The sequence below is a fragment of the Dipodomys merriami genome, unplaced genomic scaffold, assembly GCF_024711535.1.
Source record: "Dipodomys merriami isolate MVZ:Mamm:240054 unplaced genomic scaffold, mDipMer1.0.p SCAF_4, whole genome shotgun sequence".
In the NCBI taxonomy this organism is placed as follows: Eukaryota; Metazoa; Chordata; class Mammalia; order Rodentia; family Heteromyidae; genus Dipodomys; species Dipodomys merriami.
In genome coordinates this window covers 81662474-81685610 of record NW_027205603.1, presented here as the reverse complement: position 1 = coordinate 81685610, position 23137 = coordinate 81662474, and the positions used below count along the sequence as shown (strand labels likewise).

General features: G+C 43.2%; 1 protein-coding gene across 1 annotated transcript in view; it reads right to left on the bottom strand.

Moving 5' to 3' along the window:
* Nucleotides 1-23137, bottom strand: part of Fer1l6 (fer-1 like family member 6) — a 154845-nt gene that overhangs the window by 57215 nt on the left and 74493 nt on the right. Inside the window, exons 18-22 of the mRNA XM_069991369.1 lie at nucleotides 22810-22962; nucleotides 17894-18071; nucleotides 13122-13246; nucleotides 9675-9809; nucleotides 5568-5717 (exon numbers count right to left, since the gene is read on the bottom strand). Of these exons, the coding sequence (XP_069847470.1) occupies nucleotides 5568-5717; nucleotides 9675-9809; nucleotides 13122-13246; nucleotides 17894-18071; nucleotides 22810-22962 (741 nt within the window). The remainder of the gene's footprint in view (nucleotides 1-5567; nucleotides 5718-9674; nucleotides 9810-13121; nucleotides 13247-17893; nucleotides 18072-22809; nucleotides 22963-23137) is intronic.

Genomic DNA, 23137 nt, shown 5'->3' with positions numbered 1-23137 from the left:
CCTTACTCATGTAACTGTAACCTCTCTGTTCAGTATCTTTACAATAAAAATAGATATATTAAAAAAGCAGTTGGGATGGCAGCTTTGACGAGGAGACTACTCGGTTTGTTTAGGCCCATAATAATTATAAAGCAAATTATGTATCAAATGATACATATTATACAATATATAACATGCTATATGGTTCTTTTCTCAGCTTTAATTAATTTTATATTTAATTAATGCTATATGTTGAGACTTATTGTGACTAATTAATATTTTGTTAGTTGATTTACTAATTGATATTAATATTATATGATTGATATATAATAAATTAATATATAATATGCGTGTTATATAATATCTTAATATTATATAACATTACATAATGTATTAATATTATACGTTGATACTGATTATAGAATATAAAATTATGCACACTATAGTAGTGTATTTATTACATGCATATCAACATGCATAATGATCGCCTCAGGATGACTGGCGTATCTATCACAGGGACATATTATTTTGTGCATGTGGGAAATAGTTTCCTATTAGCTGTTTTGAAATGCTCAACTATTAATCATGGTACTCTATCTGTACTCTAGGGCACAGACCTCGATTCTTCCCATCTAACTACATCCATTGACAATCCTTCCTCTACCTACCCTACTTTCTCCCTTCCCAGACTCCAGGGAGGTTTGAGGTACTCTGAGATGTTTCCCATCCTGGGCTGCTGAGGTGTCAGCCTGCGAATTGCCCTGAGGAGACTTGAATGATGTCCTTAAGAATTCTGCACAGCCAGGCTGGGAAGGTGGCTCAGTGGTAGAGCACTTGCCTTGCATGCCTGAGGCCCTGGGTTCGATTCCTCAGCATCACATAAGCAAAATGAAAAAAGCCGGAAGTGGTGCTGTGGCTCACGTGGTAGAGCACTAGCCTTGAGCTGAAGAGCTGAGGGACAGTGCCCAGACTCAGAGTTCGGCACAACCGGACCCCCCCCCAAAAAAAGAATTCTGCACAGCCCACAGTTGCCAACCAAAGAGTTGCTGGCCTATAAAACTACCTGCAATGCAGTTACTCAGTGCATGGGACCAAGGGAACACAAAGGATTATTAGGGCTATGGAACAGTAGGAAGTAGGAATGAGTAGGATGAGCTGACTGAAAATCCAGACTGGACTAATATCCCAATGGAGATGAAACATCAGATCCTCAAAGGAGTTCCAGCTACGGGGCTAGAGGGAGGGGGAGGCAGCTGGGTGCACAAAATAAGGAGGTACCCACTCCCAGATCCGTGCATGCCCCTAGTTACAATCCAGCCATCTGGAAAATCACCAGTGCTTGGTTGCCTCTTTCCTTTCCTTGTCTCCCTCAATCCATCATCTTTCCTTCTATTATTCCTCAGAACCCATTTCGTGGTAAGGGACCAGGCTTGGATTCCATCACTTATTAGCTGCACAAACTAGGAAAAGCTACTCTATCTCTGACTCCTAGCTTTGTCCTTTGTATAATGAGGATACTGATATCTAATTCATAGAGCTGCTAGGAAGAACTGCTAAAATGTCTGGCACGCTTTCTGGCACATAGGAATTCTCCAAGAATGAGGGTAAGCTGGAAATGTACTGACTTCTACAAAGATTCAAGCCCAATTTCAAATCAACTGAATTTCTAATTATATACCCATGTTCTAAGCTTACTGATGGCCTGAAAATCCTCTAGAGAGAAAGAGTAACAGCCTGGATTCAAATTCTCCACAAATTGTCATATGCAATATCAGGCATGCAATAAAATGCAATATGATGAGGAGATAAAACAATATGATTAAGAGCAAGAGAAACAAAAACCAGAGAAACAGACCATTAGAAGATTCGGATAATATCAACCATGAAATAACAATACCTAGTCTGCTCAATGAGAGGCAGGATTAAGAATGTCAATAGAAATGTGAAACCTATAATAAACAAAATGGAAACTCCATGACTGAAAATACAGTCACTGGAGAGAACTTAGTGGATAGGTTAAGAAAGATCAGCTTATCTTTAGGAGAGGACTCCAATGGTACAGCTCCTCAGAACAGCGAATGAATCATTTAACAAAAGGAATACCAGGAGCAGAAGCATGTTCTGTGGAGGGGTGGGAGTGAGGAGAGGAGAGGCACACAAGAGGAGGGAAGAAGGGTGAGAAGATACACTCATCATAGTCAATGTACATCATGTAAAATTGAACTGACATGAGGGTAGGGATGAGGTGGAGGAAAGAAGGGGCAGAATGATGGAAGGGTGATACTGATCAAGATACGCTGCATTCTCAACCTGACTTGTGGAACTGAAACCACTACTTCATTGCACAGCTACTTAATACATTTTTTAAAAAAAAAAAAAAAAAAGGAAGACCAGCTTTTCAGGAGAAACAATAAGGTTGATATGCAACTTCTTAACAGAGAATAGGATCCTTCAGAATGCTGAAAGAAACTGTCACCAATAACAACCAACAAAAAGACTACACAGGAAAACTATCAGGCCCAAGTTCAAATAGCAAGTGTGAGGCCAAACCAAACACAGACCTAAATATCTTCACTGAGGGGTTACCGTGCCACCAGGAAGGAAGGTAACTTTGATATCAAGCTTAGGGACCCACTGTCCTGTCACCTCCATGATCAATCGATCACTTGAGAAGATTCACCTTAAGGATGAGAAGAGCCCCTGATGAAGGTCTTAGCAACCAGTCAGGCCTGCTTGCCTTCCCTGGCCTTTCTCCAGCCTATTTTTCGGCTAATGTCTTCTACACAATTCAGATTAGTAGATCATTCATTCATTATTCTCTACCTTTAAAACAGGAAGATCATACAGAGATGCTATCTGAAGCAAACTCAGTCACGCACTTGGGATCTGTGATGAAATGATTTAATGAATGTCAAGCAGGAAGGAAGAATAGTTCCCCCGCCCTTTTTCAGCCCGTGGAACTTAACGTTGTTTACAACAGGACCTTTACAATGGCAATGGGCATTTCAAATCCCCAAAAGAAATGTAATATAAAGTATTTCCCAAATTCCCTTTCGTATTTGGAGGGATGGGTGGCTTTAAAAAAAAAAGACACTGGGAAAAGTTCTCAGAGGTGAGAAACGGAAACTGATGGAGGTCTTCTGAAGAGGTAAATGGTATCACCAACCTATGCTCTAGAAGTAAGCTAGAGGATAGAGTGAATAGGGAAAGGACAGGAGGACAGTAGACCAGCAAATAGCCACTGTAACATTCAGATGAGAACTAAGAGTCCAGGAGAACAGAGAAGATACAACTGACCAAAGAACCATCCATGGGGCTGGCCTGAGTATAGACACAGATCTAGGGTGCAGAATTATAGCTTGCTCTCAGTTTTCCAGCCAGTGTCTGGGTCACCAGTATGGTATGGACTAGGCTCAAGAGATCAGATGGCCAGATTACTGGGAGTGGGGAGTAAAATAGATTTGATCTGGTGCCAAAAAGAAGCAAGCTACTAAGTCCTTCTGAATCACAGGAGTGTTTTAGGACTGGAGACAGAAGGCTGCCCGAAGTTATCCACAGATGCAAACTGAGAGCAGCTGGTGACAAATGAAAGCATTCCAGTCCCTCTTCTCAGCAGGTCTGAGAACTGCATGCTAAGGCAGTCATGCTGATGATCAAATCACTTTTTGAAGTGATCAAATGAGAATTCCTAATGAAACCCTAATGAATCTTATTTCTTCAGCCTCTTACCTCTGACAGTGCTTCTCTATTAAGTCAGTGGCTGGGAAGCAGCAGGGACCTCTTTCCAGTACACCCAGCTCAGCATGGAGGGAGGGAGTAGGGGAGGTGAGGCCATGGGATCCAGGAAGCAGAGCAGCTCACCCAGCCCCTCATGGTCACCTGGAGGCACACAGGGGACTCGGGCCCAGAGCCCTTATGAAGGCAGGTGCATAACGAGAAGAGCAGATGCCTCACTAATTTAGTTAGCCCCTTCTTTGTGTGCCAACTCCAAATGTTAGACTAGATCTGGGTTTCCCAATACAGCCATTTCTCTACCACCTTTACCACTCCTACCATTGTTTATTGAATAAAGCATTGCTTTTTTTTTGGTCCAGTCGTGGGCCTGAACTCTGGGCCTGGGCGCTGTCCCTCAGCTCTTCAGCTCAAGGCTAGCGCTCTACCACTTGAGCCACAGTGCCACTTCTGGCTTTTTTCTTTTTGCTTATGTGGTGCTAAGGAATCGAACCCAGGGCCTCAGGCATGCAAGGCAAGCACTCTACCACTGAGCCACCTTCCCAGCCCCTGCTTTTTTTTTTTTTTTAAAGAAATGTTTGTTCTTCCAGGAAAAAGAAGCACCATTCCTTTTTTTTTTTTAAATCGGTGGTGGGGCTTGAACTCTGGGCCTGGGTGCTGTCCCTCAGCTCTTCAGCTCAAGGTGAGCCCTCTACCACTTGAGCTACAGCGCCACTTCCAGTTTTCTGGTGGTTTATTGGAGATAAGAGTTTCATGGACTTTCCAGCCTGGGCTGGCTTTGAACTGCGATCCTCAGATCTCAGCTTCCTGACTAGCTAGGATTACAGGCATGAGCCACTGGCACCCAGTTAAAAGCACCATTATTTGTAAGCAGAAATTAACTTCAAAAGGAAACCAATGAACACAAAGTGGTACTATGGGAATATGTAATTTGAAACAGTTCTTTTCCCCTTTCACTCAGGTTTGAAGGTACTAGTGTTTTTTAAAAAAAAAAACAGCTTTAGGAAATGTTCCTTAGATAAATTATCCTTTGGGGATCCTGTGGAACAGAAAGGGAAGTTGTAAGTTGAGAGATCTTGTACACAGATGAACATCAAAGTAAGGACTCAGCCTCTCTTCCTTTTCTTTATTGTTTTTCCACTTGAACTCAGTACCTGTGGCCCTTTTTACTCATTGGCTAGCACTCTACCAACTGAGCCATGCCTTCAATCCCATGGTCTCCTTTCCTAATATCCTGCTACTGCCCTCTGAAAGGGTCTTCCCAGACACACCTTCAGAACTTTTCTAGATCTTCATGAGAAGGATTTGTAGTTCTTTGTCTGTGGGAAACTATGTGATAGTATAAGGAAGCAAAGTCCAGCTTTGATGCTCACTAGCTACATGAGAAGGTAAGTTAGTTAAGGACACTGGTCCTCAGTTTACCCTCTCTGAAATAGAAATCGTAGTACCTAGCTCAGGGGCTTGTAGAAGGCCTCGTGTGGCAAAGACAATGAGAGGCAGGAACCACAAACTGGACACATGGTATGTGCCTCACATACCATGTCTGCTGTCTTCCTCTTCTGTACTTTTTATGGTTTGAATGGGGCTCAGGGACTTTGATAAAGCTTGAGCACAGATGATCAATCCCAGGAAGACTTTAATCCTGAGGCTCTGACTCGTCAGGCAAGGGCTCTAGGAGTAAGCCATGCCACCAAGTTCTTAAGTGCCATCTCCTCCATCTCCAGCAGATTCCTCCAGATGCCAGAGCAAAGGCAAGAGCACAGCCTCCCAGAAGCGTTACTTCCAGGAGGCTAATTCCACGGCCAGGGACAGTAGTTATAACCAGCAAGTACAAACACCACTTCTGGATACCTTACCTGCAACAGCTCAAACACAGCAAGGAGGTCCCCTCCAGAAATATTCCCACAGAAGATGGGGTGATAGCTCAGCCTGGGGGGCTCATAGTCCTGGTCAGCTAGCATCACAACTGGAGCAGCCACTGTGGCACCCAAATATTCTGGCTTCCCCTACAGAAGAAAAAGGGATTTTTATCTCTTGATTGTTACTTGATTCTGTATCCGTGAAACTTCACAAATAATCTTCAGCATCTCCCTTTAGTATCTTCCCTCATTCTCTTCTGTATCCTCTCTCATTCTCTTCTGCCAAATTCTCACCCAGTCCCACAGGCTTGCAGAATGGGGGAATCCACTTAGAGTCTTTCCCACGGATGCTCTAAAATGGATCTGCTTGGTGGCTTTCTCACCTAAGACTTCTTCCATAGTAGTAAGCTCAGTTAAAATAATCATGCTGGTAGACTGTAAGGGGGAAATGAAAAATAAGGAAGGCACAAATGTTCCAAAGAATCTCCAGAGCAGACCACCATGGCAGTTGAGAGCATAAGCTTTGGAGCTAGGCAAATCTAAGACTGAGTTCTCAAATCTTCCTCTTTCTAACTCTATGGCCTTGGTTAGCTCTACAGATACACAAGATGGTGTCTGAAAAATTGGTTTCTAAAACAGGAAATCTAAATACCATGCAACAAGCAGATGCCAGGGAGCATTCTCCCTCCCCCTCCACTTTAGAGAATTTGTGCAAATCCAGGACACTGATTCTGAGTTTTAGAGATTTATTCACAAACACAAATCTACTTGGGTTGAAGAGAGAAGCCAAGAGTAACTGTATCAGCAGATCTGCAATTCCCAACTATGGTAAGAGGAAAAGGACCACTGGATGAATACAGATACTGATGCCAGGACAGAGAACTGTGAGGCCAGAGCACATAGGATCAATCAGAGCCCTGTGCACCGCCCTTTAGGACAGGCTACTTTGGCCTGGCTGCTGTGTATACTTTTAGAGGGAGAAAACAGCTGCTGCTCTTGTGCCAAACGCTAGTGAAAAGGCATCCGCTATGGAGAAGATGGGCCCTTGGCTCAGCTGGGGGATGCAGTTTGATGCTGGCTCCTCCACAAGAATTTCACCTATCAGAGAAGACAGGCTGAGCCTCATTCTGCAAAAACCTTTCTCTGAGCTAGCTTGCTTGGATTTCAGAAAGAAAATTTACTTTATATAATAAACAATAAAAGACAAGTCCCAGGGAGAAAAAAAAAGCAGTCATTTTCTTCTCAGCAAGGAAGAAGATGGGGTGGCTTGTTTGCTTGCCTGCTTGTTTGTTGAATCTTTATTCTTTCTCTGCACTAGTTTCATTGTGTTTCTTCTCATTATTATTTGCCTTACTTTCATCCCACATATTTCATTCTCTTTTTTTATCATTCTTTTTCTCTCTTTGTTCCTTTCCCTATTCCTTTTCTTTTTATTATTTAATTATAAGTAATTACTTTTAATAATTTACCTTTACCTTTAATAATTTTTAAACTGCTAGTTTATTTCAGAAATATTCTGGTTTTTAATCTTTCCTAATCTTACTAGGAAGGGAGTAGTTTATGTTTCCAATTGCTTTTGGGGGGGATAGTTGTGGGGCTTGAACTCTGGGCCTAGGTGCTGTCCCTCAGCTCTTCAGCTCAAGAGGAGTTCTCTACCACTTAAACCATAGCACCACTTCTGGTTTTCTGGTGGTTAATTGGAGATAAGAGTCTCACAGACTTTCCTGCCAGGGCTGGCTTTGAACCATAATCTTCAAACCTCAGCCTCCTGAGTAGTTAAGATTACAGGTGTGAGCCACTGGTGCCTGGCTTCCAATTGCTTTTTATGACATAAATTGTTGCTGCTATGCTCTGCTTTCTCCCTTCTATAACACTAAGAAAAGTTCCATAAAATAAATAACTGAAAAAAGATATCCATTTCCACAGATGAGCAACCTGCAACATAGGTACCCTAGAAATATGAAAAAAGCAAAATATCTTACTCTTCTTAAACTTCACAATATCCCACTATCCAAATCCAATAGTACTGAAATGGTTAAAATACCAGAAAAAGACTAATTAAATTTCTAAGGTTAAAATGGTTAATAACTTCAAAGAGGATTCAAGCCAATAGCTGAATGAAGTAAGGAAGTCAATTTTAGACCTACAGAAAGTCAGCAACATGGTAAAGCAACAAGGAAACTGACAGCTTAGGGGAGAAAAAATAAAAATATTAGAAATGAAACAATAAATCATATTTTTAAAAATACATAGTGAAAAGCACCAGCAATAGATTAGATCAAGCGAAAGAAAAAGATTAAAGACAAGGCAAGAAAATATTACATTCAGACAGCAATAAAGAAAAAATAAACAAGCCCAGCCCCAGTTTTCAGGAGGTCAGAGACATGATCAAGAGAGGGGGGGGCGGAATGGAGGGAGAGAGACACATATAGATATATCCCTACTCAATGAAATAGCAGAAAATTCCTCAATTCTAGAAGAGGTATGGATGTTCAAGTACAGAATCTCAGAACCTCAATTAGACGTGATCAGAAAAGGACCTCTCCACATCCCAGTATAAGTAAAATGCCAAGACTACAGCACAAAGAAAGGACACTGAAAGCACAAGAGAAAATTGCCAATGTAAGGATATGTAAGGAAACGCTGATAGAAATTATAGAAGACTTCTTGAAAGAAACCCTAAAAGCCTAGAAAGCACAGAATGGTACATTTCAAGCCATAAGACACTTCTAGACTAAAATCATGGATCCAGCAGAGTCCAGTCAGAATAATTTGATCACTATCAGATTTGGGGCCCAACTTATCAACAGCATAGGTGTGAGCAAATCTCTCACATGACCCTACATCTCTCCAGGATTCAAGTGTTAGCTTTCACATTGCCTTGTTCTTCTACATTTCACTTTCTGTTTACATTTCAGGGTGTGAGCTAGATTTTTCTGTGAAGGTTTTGACTAATGGTCAGGGTAGGAAAAGCCATCATTGAGTGGTTATCTATAGGAAATACTAATAATAAAATAAACTATGGAACTATCACAACCAATAGGCTGGAATAGCAGGAACTTCCAAAGGCTTGATTGCCTTTCAAATAGAAAATAGAGGATCAGGAGGCAATCTTGGGAGAGGATGAAGCCTTTCCCAAGGGCTTCTCAGAAAATCACTATACTTCATAGATTTGAGCTTCAACCTCCAATGGAGGTAGAGCCAGAAGATAAAGAAAATAACCTTTAGTATTTATTTTAGACTTCTTAACTTACAAATATTTGTTTTAACATCCCCCAGTAATATTTGAGTGCCCAAATTTCAGAACACAACATCTTTGGATAGGAAGAAGTTACACTAATAATGGAAGAGGGATAGTGGTGAATTTGCTGTTTGGGATTAGAAGCAGTGACCAACACACACACACACACACACACACACACACACACACACACACACACACACACACACACAAATTACACTGATTACAAAAGCTGACTCAGTGACAATACCTAATATCCATCCATTTCCTTCCAGTTTTATAAAATGTTTAAAAACATTTTTTTCTTTCAATCATGGGGCTTGAGCACTGGGCACTGGGCACAGTGCCTGGGCACTGTCCCTGAAGGGGTTTTTGTTCAAAACTAGCATTCTATGACTTGGAGCCACAGCACCACTTCCAGTTTTCTTGTGGTTAATTGGGGATAAGGGTCTCACAGACTTTCATGCCTGGCTGGCTTAGCTGGGATTACAGGTGTGAGCCCCTGGCACACAGCTGTAAAAATCTTTTTTTTAAGCCATACACATTGTCATTAAATATCAATAACATGATAAGCTAGGGGCTGCAATATCTATGATTATTTTATATGACTGATAGACAATTTGCTAATCAGATCTTGTATTAATTGCTGTTTAGAAGCAAATCTAAGCAACAAACCAAGTAAAACCAACCATCATCCCTAACTTTCCTGGTTCTATGGATTGCCATTTGCTGAGGTCAGTTTGTCTCTAGGCACATATGAGGTCCCGGGCACTCACAGGGTCAGGACTTGATGTACATTGACATAAAGTTAGTAGAGTGTGGCCTGTGTAAGGAGTAGAGTGGGGGCCCGCCCGGGAACTTACCACTGCATCGCTATCATAGAGCTCCACCACCACCAGCGGTGGGGACGCCAGCAGTTCCCTCTCATCTCCGTGCAGCACCAGTTCATTGAACAGCAGCATCTGGTTCCAGGTTGGAGACAGAGTCTGGGAAATTATCTGGAAGGCAGGACCAAAGCAAACACTGAACAAGGTGGCAAGGAAGCTCTGAGGATTGTTCACCAGAAGCACACAGAGGGCAAGAATGAACCACCACAATTCATTCATTCCATATTCAAGTAACTACACGCACTGAGCAGTTCCAATGTGTGAGATAGGAGAAAGGTGCAAAGATTTCTGTCTGGGGTGCAGTTACACTGGTAGTAACTTTCACAAGCAGAGCCAAGTTTAATATTTTATCTGCATGGATAATTTTAACCCATTCTTTACAGTGGTGCTGTGGAGATAGCATCCTCTACCCTTCAGTGAGCACTCATTGTGCTGAGCCAACTACACATGCTCTGTTTCAGTCTGTTTGGGGCAAAGTTATTTACACACAATTTAAAGACCAGGAAGCTGAGGCTCCCATGTCCAGCAGGTTGGTCTAACTGGGGTCATCTGGCACCAAAGCCCAGGCTGTGCCATGTCTTACCCACTAAGTAAATGCCAACATTGTCTCCATTTTATGGATGGAAAAACTGAGTGTGGTAATGTAGTCATTGTTCACTCAAGAGCAGGTAAAATTCTGTTGTCAAAAATCCTAAAGTTAAGCCAGGTGCTGATGGATCATGCCTGTAATCCTAGCTACTCAGGAGGCTGAGATCTAAGGATCATGGTTTGAAGCTAGCTCAGGCAAGAAAATCCTTGAAACCCTTATTTCCAATAAAGTACTCAGAAAAAGCCAGGAATGGTGCTGTGGCTCAATGATAGAGCCCTAGCCTTGAAGAAAAGAATTTCAGGGACAGTATCCAGATCCTGAGTTCAAACCCCTGGACCAGCACCCACAAACACATACAAACACACACACACACACACACACACACACACACACACAACTACAATTTAAAATTTCATATTCCTTGTGGAACCTACAGCTTTGTAGTGGTTTAGTGACAATAGGTCAGGGTCCTCAAAATAAAGCTTACTATTTTGCATGATACTGTTCTTTCATGAGTTTGCTGGCACAGCAGACTGTGCCTTTGGGATTTGGCTACACCCATTATACTGATGGAAAAACCCAAAGTCAAGGAAGGACAATATCTTGCATAACTGGTGCAGATCCCTGAGTGTCTCACCAAGAATTGACTTATTACCCCTGCCAGGCCACTTAATGGATGCATTTAAAAGGCAGAGCATATTTGGACAGCAATCTACTTCCCTATTTACCTGGATATTTGGAAACAGAAACAATTTCACAGAAGTAAGGGCTGGAGTTGTTTGCAGGATAGGTGGGCAGAGTGCTTGGGCAGAAGCTTCCCTATGAATTTGTGAAGTCAGTCTTGGAAAAAATCCATTGTCTCATCTCTCTCCTCCAGGCTGTGTAGTCTAAGGGTGATTTCACAAGCGACTGTACGCAGCAGTCACTGAGGTTTGAGGAAATTTCCACAGCATCTCAGAACTACATATCTGCTGCTGCCCAGACCACGAGGGCTAGGGGAAAGATCTGGCCTGGACCAACTCCTAGACTCCCAAGTTATGTAAAACTGTCATCACAAAGATTTACATTGAGCCATTATCAGTTACAGAATTAAATACTTTGCACTGTGCTCACAGAAGAATATTGTTATTGCTCTTTATGTGAATCATAAAAATCCTGTGTACTTCTGCAGCTTCTATCCTGTCTTGCTGTTTTGGTTTTAGAGTACTTTATGCCTCCTAAACAATGTGGTTTTAAACAAAAACTCTTCTGAGAAAATCTATCTTTTCTGATAGGAAAAAAATGGCCTCAACCAAGCAGAAACAGGAATTTCAGAGTTGCAATTCAAGATTACCCGGGGTCAGGGACTGATAGCCCAAAGAACCACATGCTTTTATGTTGCTTTAGAAAATAGACATGTGATCTCTACTGAAGCATGCACCAGACATTGTGGTACCCAAGCTATTTGTGACCTTCATAGCATCTTTCCTATATTTTGATGCTTTCCTTGGCAAAGTTGGTAAATCAAAGGATTTCAAAGGCCAGCCTTGATTCATTCATTCATCATATATTTATCCAGGTCCTATAGTATGCTAGGCACCCTACTAGACACTAACACAGCATCTTGTGCATAGTAGGTGTTCATATGTAGACAATGACCTTCTCCAGAGTTGGTCCTTGTATAAAAGACTACAGGAGAGGTACTGAAAGGCTCAAGCAAACCAAACTGCATTTTTCTCACTCTGCCAATGTATCTATCATTAGCCTCATTTCTTGAGGACTTTCTTAAAGAGTTATGAATTTAATTATTGTTTGGGATGTCATGAGGGTACTATGGAGAGGGATTCACATATCATGAACAGAGTAGAGCTTTAGAATCAGATAACCCAAAACAGAATCAAAGTATTATTGCCTACTTTATGTCCAACTAGGACAGGTGATTTAACCTCTCTCAATTTTAGTCTTCCTCGTTTACATAAGGTTAGCACCTACCTTATGGAACAGTTGAGACTATTGTCTGAGACAAAGAGTATTAACTGCCTGGTATACAGTAGGTGCTCAGTAAATGTCTGTGTTGTAGGCTTCTCAAATACACACTCCATTTAGTCCATACTTGTTTATATAGGATTAACATTTATGGAAGTGTATGTGCTACTATGTCCAAACTTTTTTTTTTTGGGGGGGGGGGGTTGGTCGTGGGGCCTGAACTCTGGGCCTGGGCACTGTCCCTCAGTTCTTCAGCTCAAGGCGAGTGCTCTACCACTTGAGCCACAGCACCACTTCTGGCTTTTTCTGCTTATGTGGTGCTGAGGAATTGAACCCAAGGCCTCATGCATGCAAGGCAAGCACTCTACCACTGAGCTACCTTCTCAGCCCCTGTCTAAGCTTTAAGATAGATCTCCAGCAAAACACACACACACACACACACACACACACACACACACACACACACACACACACACACACAGAGTTACTGAATACCTAGGACATGCCAGCCTTTATGTGGCATAGGGTAATCCTGTCTAACTATCTGCGTCCTCAGGACTAATTATCAATCTGATTGTCCCACCACTTGGTTTGCCTGTGCGCGTATAAGGTGTGCAAGCTCTGCTTCTCCTCCTCTGTCACTTCCCCTCCAACACAGGACTTGCTCGCTCTGTCTGAAAGCAACAGCTCCCAAGGGAACGCTGATGCTTTCCTGGGCGTCACACCATCCCCACTCACATTTGCTTCTGAGCCTAAAAGGTTGCGTACTCAGAGAAGCAGCATGTGTGACATGTTCCTGCTCTTGCTTCGCTGATTCCGCTCTGGGTCAGCTGTGGCTGCAGGGAGGAGGAGGCTGATTCTCTGGTTACCTTTGTGGTCTGGCACTGGGACAGGAATGTGACTTTGGCAAAGGGGTCTGAAAGGCCATTGCTGTCAGCTGCGATAAGGCCCCGAGCTTGGTACATGTGAGCTCTCAGCTGGAAGACATGCCGGGCTGTGGACAGATCATATACAAAGCAGGTGTTAGGAACGGCGTCCATGTGTGATGTACACCTGTGAACCCACAGTCAGATGAGAGACAAACCACCCCATCCTCCGTTATAGTAAGGAAGCTGTGAGGAAAGGAAGAGGCGCTCTGCGTGGAATGTCAGGGTCAGATATCTTCCTGGTGTTTTCACTTCTCTGTGAGTCTTAATCTTCACGATGACATACATAACCATCCTCCATATAGAAGAGGAAAATGGTCTACAAAATGAATAATATACTTTTACTTCTGCCTAACTTTCATACTTTACTCCATCATTCCCCCATCGCCACTGTGTGTGTGTTTAGGGATTACTTCACAAATCTCTTTACTGCAGTAAACATAATAAATACGTCAAACCATTCTTCCATTCTGCCAGCCAATGATGCTTGTGTACCTACTGGGTGCAGTCTTGGTCTCAGAAGAATTTTAAAAGAATTGAGACAACCCCTACTATGGGAGGGGCTCCTGGAAGAAGACAGAAGACGAGATAAGCATCCAAAGCACAGGAGGTCAAGAATGAGTATCCCGTGGGAGAAACAAGAAAGGATCTGTGAAGTAAAAGGCAGGAGTAAACACCCCCACTGGATGTGGTGGGAGGTGAAGAGAGGAATGCAGGTTAGGGTAGATCAAGGTTCAGAGGGGAAACCTCAAGGAGCAGAGTTGATCATAGGCAATGGAACTTTATGAACCCCGGCTCTTCCAAAGTACCTCTTTTTAACTATTCATTGCTTTTACCTCACCTATCCCCTCTCCTCTCCTCTCCTCTCCTTTCCTCTCCTCTCCTCTCTCCCCTCTCCCCCCTCTCTGGTTCTCTATCTCAAAGTACTATGTTCAATATGCATCCATGTCTTTGACTTGGTATGGGCACTGGTCTATAGGAATCAACTTAGATAGCTCTCCTTGGCTAAAGTAAGGGTCTGAATTCCCTGTGAGCGTGTACATACCATCTCTGCCATACACACCCAACCCACTCCTCAGCAAACGTCACAGAGGTTCCATCTAGGAAATCATACGTGGTTACTAACCCTCTCTGTGCCTTCATTTTCTCCTCTACAACATGGGTGTGAGGATAGCTCCTCGTGGGGCTATGGTAGGAGACTGAAAGGCTGAGAATAGTACTTGGCATATGGCAAGAATGTGAGGAGCGTGAAGAAGCTGGTGTGCTGTTACTCCTCCTTATTGTAACAGGACTGTGTGGATGAACAGCTGGAAGCAGCCTAAGAATCTATTGCATGGAAGTGAAGAGGAAGAAAATGTCGGGGAGCTTGGTTAAGCAATGGAAGCAACAGGTTAGAATTCTATAGGGAAAAATAGGGCAAATTCTACAGGGCAAAAGCATCTTGGCTGTATAATATTTGGGTTAAAAAAATAGCCTGACAAGTGCAATTAATTGTTCATACAAAGATAAGAATACTTGTGCACCAAAGAACAACTCACATCATCAGGGCGCATTCAAATATGTTTACTTTTTTGAGAAGAGGCAGACTCTACGGAAGAAGCCTGAGCACAGTCATAAGGGGTAGTAGCATCTGATGGGCAGGACTGGCTGTCTCAGGTGGCTGCAGCACAATGAGTCAAGACACAGACAGAAACTCCAGGCCAATGGGTGACAAGAACGTGGTCTGGTTTGCCTGGAGAACAGCATCTCAGACAGCAGTGGTCAGATTGCTGAGGGCCTCGGAGGCCTGAGTGAGGCAGGGGGAACTATATTAGCAGGTCATGCAGACTCCTTAAGCATGTGTGCATGCGCAGGAATGAGGACATTAGAAGGATAAAACCATGAGTCAAGTTTGCAATGGAGAGAGAGAGAAAGAGGATGAGAGCTGCCGTGAATTGGGGAATAAAGAGATGGTGCTGCCCCCTGTAGGCAGGAACTTTGAAAGGCCAGATTTCATGGACTGGTGGAGGGACTCCCAGGAGGGGTGGGAGTGTTAAGCAGCAGCAGGAGCTACTGGATTTAGATGCTGATTGGGATGGAGGTGGGGCAAAGAGGAACACGGAAGGCAGGGGGCATCAAAGACAATTCCTTATTTGATTTTCAGGAGACCTGCACACAATCTTCCCCTCCTCCCCCCCACTCCTACCATTGTCTAGCTACAAGAGGTCAATAGAAAGTCTGAAAATGTAGCAACCTTGTCAGTCCCTACTCTGATCCTATAAAGGATTTAGAGACTCTAGGCTCTGCACTTTCTCCAGTGGACTCTGAGTGCAAGGTTTCCCAAGCTCAGCTCAAGTCAGGGAAATGAGATTCATGTTCCTTGAGGCTCAGTTCTTAATCCTTTCCCCCTCTCCACAAACACCAGTACTAAAGCAGATGGACTGGTAAGAGTCCCTTCAAATGGCCACCATAAACAATGGAATTACTTAGCAGATATCACAAGGAGAAGGTCAGCAAACAGCTCACCTGTTCCTTAACATACTACATACGCTGGCAGATTTCCCAGGTGGGAAAGAACGTGGGAACATGTCATCCTTTGAGAATGTCCCCCAGCTGCCCCTGAAATGAGCTCTGAAATTTCAGCAGAGTTCCCAGTTGCAGCCACACATGTCGCATATGCACAACTCTAGGGAGCACCATTTATTTAAGTTTGAGGGATTTTTATTTGAAACCCTGAGTTATACTAGCTCTGTTCCTTGGGCAATCTAGCCAGCCTCCCTACCTTGGTGGTCCGTCTCTTGTGCCCTGGCTCAGTTGTGACTTGTGGTTATTAGGGATTCGTCTCATGGCCCTATTGAAGGGTCAGAATTAACCTTTCACTCAGCACTGCATCCCCTGCCAGTTTCTCCACCATGCTTTCCATATATAGCTGCAAACTAATTATTTGCTGGATGGATTCTCTCTAGAGCGTAACATTCGCTGGTAGGTATGGAAGGCAGCCAAAGCTGTCAATGTCAGTGCACAGCAGAAAAAGGTTTATTAGGTCACTGCATGAAAACAACATGGTGTGAAGAATCAGAGAGTGGTGGAAAAGTAAATTGTTAGTAGCTGGAGAGTGAACATGTCTGGATCCTTAGGTCCTTAGAAATAGTGTTTGTAGAAATAAGGTGATAACTTGATCCCAGTATTATTTGCTGAAATACAACAATTCTCAAAGCCAGGTTGGAAAACAGAGACTGGAGATGGTTTACTCCATCTTTTACTAATGGTGTGATCTTGGACAATTTCTGAGCACCATGGGTATGTACCCTTTCCATTTGGAAAGCCAGGAATCTTCCCAGAGATAGAGAGAAATAAACAAGAGCTTATGTATAAGTTGGAGAGTACATGATTCACACAAAGTAGATTTTATACATTTTCCCCAAGATAATGCTCTTAGGCAGTGACATTGGGCACAGAAGCTACAAGCTAAATCACTGAACTCATAGCTCCAGAACTTTCCCTTCTCTGACAATTGAGCCACTTTGATTCCGCTGGCAATCGAGATCAATCAGGGGCAGAGGAGTTTTGTGTGACACAAGAGAGCTGGGCATGTGTACAGCTCTCCAATGTTTCCAACTTGGTCTATGCCCCAATCTCAACTTTCACAGAAGTAAAGATTAAACTGTAATTAGCTTGGTCTCAATCCAGCAGCAAAACAAAAGCATGCAAACTAAAGCATATTGGAAACCAAGTGGAACGTAAGAGTGAGGCACTTGACATTTACAATAAAATACAAAAGTGTAATTATATGGAAGGAAGGTTTCATACAACATGCTGATTTGGGAGGAGGCTTCTGGGGTTTGAACTCAGAGCCTCACACTTGCTAGGTGGGTGCTCTATCACTTCAGCCACAACTCTAGCCCCCTTTTTATATTGGTTACTTTTGGGATAGGGTCTCACTTTTATGCCTGGGCTTCAGTCCTCCTATTTGTGCTTCCCTGAGTCAATGGGATGACAGGCATATACCACTATACTCAGCCACTGGTTGAGATGGAGTCTCACCAATGAACATTTTTGGTTTGGGGTTTGTTTTGTTTTTTCTTGGGTTTTTTAGCTTATGTTGGTCTCAAACTGTGTCACCTCTATCTCCATTTCCCAAGTAGCTAAGACTATAGGCTTCAGCCACTGCTGCCAGCCCATAAGCATCCAAGCCAAGAACTGAGCCAGAGAAACATGAGTGACACCAGCAAGGCTGCTCACTCAATGCTGGAACATGTATTAGATCAGAATCCCTGTGCCATATGAAAAGAAAATTACTTCCATACATCCTATCAACATAAGGTCTTACTTGAAAGGTCTTTAAAAGATTCTAATTAATTACCAAAAGGCCAGAAGTGTATGAGCTATGGCTCAAGTGGTAGAGCAGTAGAGTATTAGCCGCAAGCTTAACAGCTCAGGGATAGCGGCCAGTCCTCACTCGGTTCAAGTTGCAAGACTGGCACCAAAAAAAGAAGGCTTGAAATAAAAACTCAACCTATAGAGCCTGTCTTCTGAGAAACTGACATTTATTGTTCTCCATTAATAGCAAAGTGTAAGCATTTAATCCAGGTGTGTTCAGTAGATGGCAAGGAAGATCTTAAAACATTGTGTAAATGACATGTGCATGCTGCCCTCCTCATTGTGCGTGTGTTGAAGCTCCCTCCCCCACCCCAAAACACCTACTATGGTTCCTCCTTGCCCAATGGGCATCATACCTTGGTAGAGGAGGCTGGATGGAGGATGATGAGTGCCAGTCGCTTTGGAGGGCATTTCTGCTTCATAGCCTGTGGGCAAGTTGTCCAAAATGGCCGTGGAATGTCTGGTAGAGCCCAGCCACAGGTACACATCGATCTTGGCCTGCACTGACCAGCCAGCCGGCCGTTTCCCAGGGAGCTGGAGAAAGAGGTCTGCTTGGTTAGCAGGAGACAAGCATGAGCTTGTATGAGAAAAAGAGATCCTTCCAAGAAACACATCCTGAGGTTTGTTCGGAATGAGAGAGAGGCGGTCTCACAGCAAGAGAAACAGCCCCAACTCCCACAGTGCACAACTCCAGAGGAGGACCGAGGTTTGGAGGCCTGAGGCTTAAACAGGCCCACCGGTAAGTACTTCTGAGCCCAAGACCGCCTAGACACAGAGGTAGATGTGCTTCTTGCCCCTGCTTCATTCATGAGGAAACTTAGGCTCACACTGGATGAAGAGGTAGCTGGCGTTTGCCTACTGAAATGGGAAGAGCAACATAATAAAGGAGCCGAGGAGGAATCATGAATATTTTCTTGCTTTCTATAAAATCTCAATAAAGGAGTGGAAGTGGGCATGGTAATTTAAGACTGTAATCACAGTACTCAGAAAATGGAGGCAAAGAGGAGCATGAGTTCAAGGTCAGCCTTGAGCTATAAAGTGAGCTTGACTCTAGCCTGGGCTATACAGTGAAATCTTGTCTCAAAAAAGGAGGAAAGAAGAAGGTAAGGAAGGGAGGAAGGAAGGAAAGGAGAGAAGAAAAACAAAGGGAGGGAAAGAAAAGAAAGAGAAGAGGAGAGGAGGGGAAGAAGGGAGGAGTGGGGAGGGGAGAAAGGACAGCGTAGTGGCAATGCACATGAACTCTGTTGGATTTGACACTCAGTATCAGTTCAAAGGAAGGCAAAGCATTTTTCTCTGTGAAAAAAATCCAGAAAGTGCCTTGCAGCCAACATTTCCTTGTGCGTCCCAGGACAGGTGAATGGAAGGAGTAAGTCAGATAGGAAGAGGACAGGACATAGACTAGGGGTAGAGGCCGGATGAGGAAGGGTGGTTCATCACAACCAAGACGGTGGTAAGGAGTTTCCTTTCCACATCTCTGGCTGTCCAGGCCATACAGAGAGAGCACTGAAAGGAGAGAATGCAGAGATTTTGGGATATGCACTGGGCTGAGTCCAGCACATGCTGCTACAACACTTTTAGTAGCATTGTGAGCACATCTCAATCAGAGAAACTACAGTTACTAATCAACCGTCACTTAACCATGTGACTACAGATGACACACTTTTGTTTCTTTTTACATTGTTTGCAAACTGGACCTCAAAGAACAGAAGTTTCCTAACAGTGTAAAAAACTAATCTGGTACATCACTATTCCCAATAGCCAAGTTATGGAAACAGCCCAGATGCCCTACAATAGTTGAGTGGTTAAAGAAATGTGGTACTTGTGTACAACCATTAGAAAAAAAAGATTGTCATTTGCAGGGAAACAGATGGACCAACAAGAAATCATGTTAAGTGAAGTAAGCCAATTTCAGAGAAAATGAATGACCCATGTTTTCTCCTACATGTGAAAGTTGGGTCTAAAATATCCCACAATATGATAAATTATACAGGACTCTGGGCATTCACACACAGTAAGACCAAAGGAGATATTCTTAGGGGAGAAACACAAAGGCACAATGCCTATGTGCATCTGATCATATAAAATAATTATCAAAATGAACTCCAGGAGATGGAAACAAAAGGTTTTTTTTCTTTTTGTCTTGTTTCTTTATCTGTCTTTTTTCTGGGTGGTAGGTAAAGGGAGCATAGAAATGAAGGGACAAGGGGTGAACAAATGCAGCAGTGGTACTCACTAGACACTAGGTTGAAAATGAACTATACAACTTGTGGGCAAGGATAGGAGGGAAAATACCGGGAGAGAGCTAAGGAAGGGGTGATATTGTCCAAAAAGAAATGTACTTGTTACCTGACTTATGAAACTATAACCCCTCAGTACATCACCTTTATAATAACCATAAAAAAGATTTAATAATTTTAAAAAGATTTTTAAAAAGATAATCTGGGAGAATAACTTGGCAAACATGGGCTTATGAAGTTCCAGATGTTTCCTGACTGCAGGACTTCTGGCAGCCTTCTCTAGGCTGATGGGCACAATGAAATTCACAAGTTTCCGCCATGATGACTGCCTCCACCTGGAGCTCTTCAAACCTGAGATGTTGACGGGGCCTCTCAAAGGACACCTGTGCAGGCTGAGTGCAGTGGCTCATGCCTGAAATCCTAGGTGGAGATAGGAGGCGCTTAGTTGGAGGTCAGCCTGGGCAAAAAGTTAATATTTGGAGCTGGGAAAGTGGCTCAGTGGTAGAGCGCTTGCCTTGCATGCATGAGGCCCTGGGTTCGATTCCTCAGCACCACATAAGCAGAAAACGTCGCAAGTGGCACTGTGGCTCAAGTGGTAGAGCTCTAGCCTTGAGCTGAAGAGCTGAGGGACAGTGCCCAGGCCCAGAGTTCAGCCCCCATGACCGGCAAAAAAAAAAAAAGTTAGTACTTGTTGGCAAATAAGCCAGATGTGATGGTCATACTTATAATCTCAGCTACAGAGAGGTGTGGGTAGAAGGATTAAAGGCTGAAGCCAGCCTGGGTGTGTGTGGGGGCGGTGGTGGGTGGGATGCGTAAGACCCTGTCTGATAAATAACCTAAAGAAAAAAGAACTTGAGGCATGGTTCATGGTAGAGTACCTGGCTAAGAAGTACAAGGCTGAAAATTCAAACTTTAGTACAAAAGAGAGAAAGGTGGGGGGGGGGGAGAGAAAGAGAGAGAGAGAGTGAATCAAATTATCCATCTGTGTAGCAAATAAACATTGGCTCAGACATTTATAATTTATGCTTTTATCAACTTCTGAATTCTCTAGAATGAGTAGAAACCAGGGTGAATGACAAGTGTGGGAGGCTGGGTCTCCTGGTACAGCCTTTGCTTTTTCCAGACTTAGCAATTCAGGGAAGAGAAAGAGGCATGAAGGGAGGTGATGGGCGAGGGAGTTCAGATCAGGGGTAACGATCCAACAGGAATGATAATAGCTTTACTGAATTGTCTCACCAAGATGTTTCATCATGTAGGTGTAATTAAGTTCAATGAGTTTTAGGAAATGGTCACTGAAAGCAATCCCTGTGGCAGAAGGAAAATAAGGATAAAAAAGAAAGCCCAGGCAAATAGATATATTAATAAAGACAACACACATAGGATGAAAACTCACTGGACGATTCCAGTCCATTCTCTGGCTTTACTGGCAGCTGTTCTCCGTCCTAATATTACACTATTCTAAGATACATCAGAATATTTGGGAGTCATACCATTTTTGAGTTATTTTTTAGCACAAGCCCTCATATAAATGATTTGCTATTTTTAAGACAAATGATCCTTGCCTACCTAATAGTCCTGGAATGGAAAAAAAAAAAAAACCCAAGAACAATTTCTGATACTTGTGGACAATGACTTAAGTGAAAAGATGTTTTCTCTTTTTGTTGTTTTTTTTTAACATCTCAGTTTTATAGGAGTGGGCTTAAAAATTACTTTATGTACCTGATAGAAAGCAAGATGCAGAAATACAAGCCAAGACTAGCTATGAAGGAGATTCATGATGAAAGCAATGTTCTCTGAAAAACTGGTTGTCAGTGGTTTGTACACTGGTATGTACTGAGTAGTTTCATTGGAGGAGACACAAGTGTGAGTTCTTCGTGTTCACTTAATCCCCACAACCACTTTCATATTATGAAGGGAAAAATAGATTCATATTCTTCAAAAGGAAATGTGATGTTTGTCAATACATGCAGGATTACCTAGGCAGTATTAGCCCAAGTATTCTATCAGGGGTTTAATTGTTCCTGCTAAATTAATATCTTGAAGTCCTCAGCACTGGCCTTGTTATTTCATGTTTCTTCCATATGTGATAGTTAGGTTAAAATAACATTAAAATAATTGGAGTAGGGTGGCCCCAAATACAATATGACTGATGTCCTTGTAAAACAAATGCTCTGTGAAGACCCAGGCACATGCAAAAAGAATGCTGTGGAAATATTAGTATTACACAGACACAAGCCAATGAACTAACCAGGAAGAAGGAAAGAGATATGGAACAAAACTCTTCATGGAGATAGAACCCTGCCAGCATCTTGATTTGGTACTTCTAGTCCTTGAAATCATAGGAGATAATTAATTTATGTTGTGTAAGCCAGTTGGTGCATGATACTTTATTACAGCTGCTTTAGCAAACTTATATAAATTCTAAGCCAAATCGGCCTGACTTCAAAGTCACTGTCCCCTCCTGGATTTCACACTTTTACATGGGGTCTTCTGTCTCCAACTCCAACACTCACATCCACAGTAGCCTCTTGAAGCTGATGATACTTAGGGGCTAGTATCTAGATGCCTGATGCCATAGCTGTCCCGTATCTATCCATGTGGAAGATGAAGAATACAATCCAGATTTCCATTTAAGGAACTATACTTTTATAATGTCTAGGGTGGGGCCCACTTTTATTCTCTCTCTCTCTCTCTCTATTTCTGTCTCTGTCTCTCTCTCTCTCTTCCATTCTCTTCTTCCTCCCATCCTTCCCTCTTCACCTTTTCCCTCCCCTCCCCCTCCCTTCCTTTCTGCTCTTTTTTTTTCCTCTCTCTTCCACTCCCATCAACTTCATGGCAGTCCACAAACACCTCAAGACCTCTCCACGCCACCAAATCTCTTTCTGGCTAAGCATTGCCATCCCTTTACCTGCTCCCCATGTGGCTTCCCTTTGGGCTTCCTGCCCCCCATATGGGGAAACAGAAATTGTGAATCACCCGGGGGGGGGGGGGGACCAGAAAATCCTCTCTTTCAATCCACAGTCGCGTGGACTTACTTTGAGGAAGTGAGTCTGGATCTTCCCACAGTGCTTGCCCCTCTGCGCCAGAACTGGGGAGTAGAGCAGGTCTCTGGAGGCCAGGCGCGTGTAGGCCACTCGCTTGTTGTTGCTGAGCATCCAGATGAAGACGTCGGGGATGGTGTGCTGTGGCTGTGGGATGGGGCAGGCTGTGGTTATGTGCACCTCCAGAGCTCTCCCACCCTGAAAGAGCCCCTCTCCTGCAACACAAACTTCACACTACAAAAACCAGCTAGGTGATTTATCACCTATGCAACCAATCAAGTCAGGTGCAGCCCTGTTGGGAAGAGACAGCCTGTCACGAATC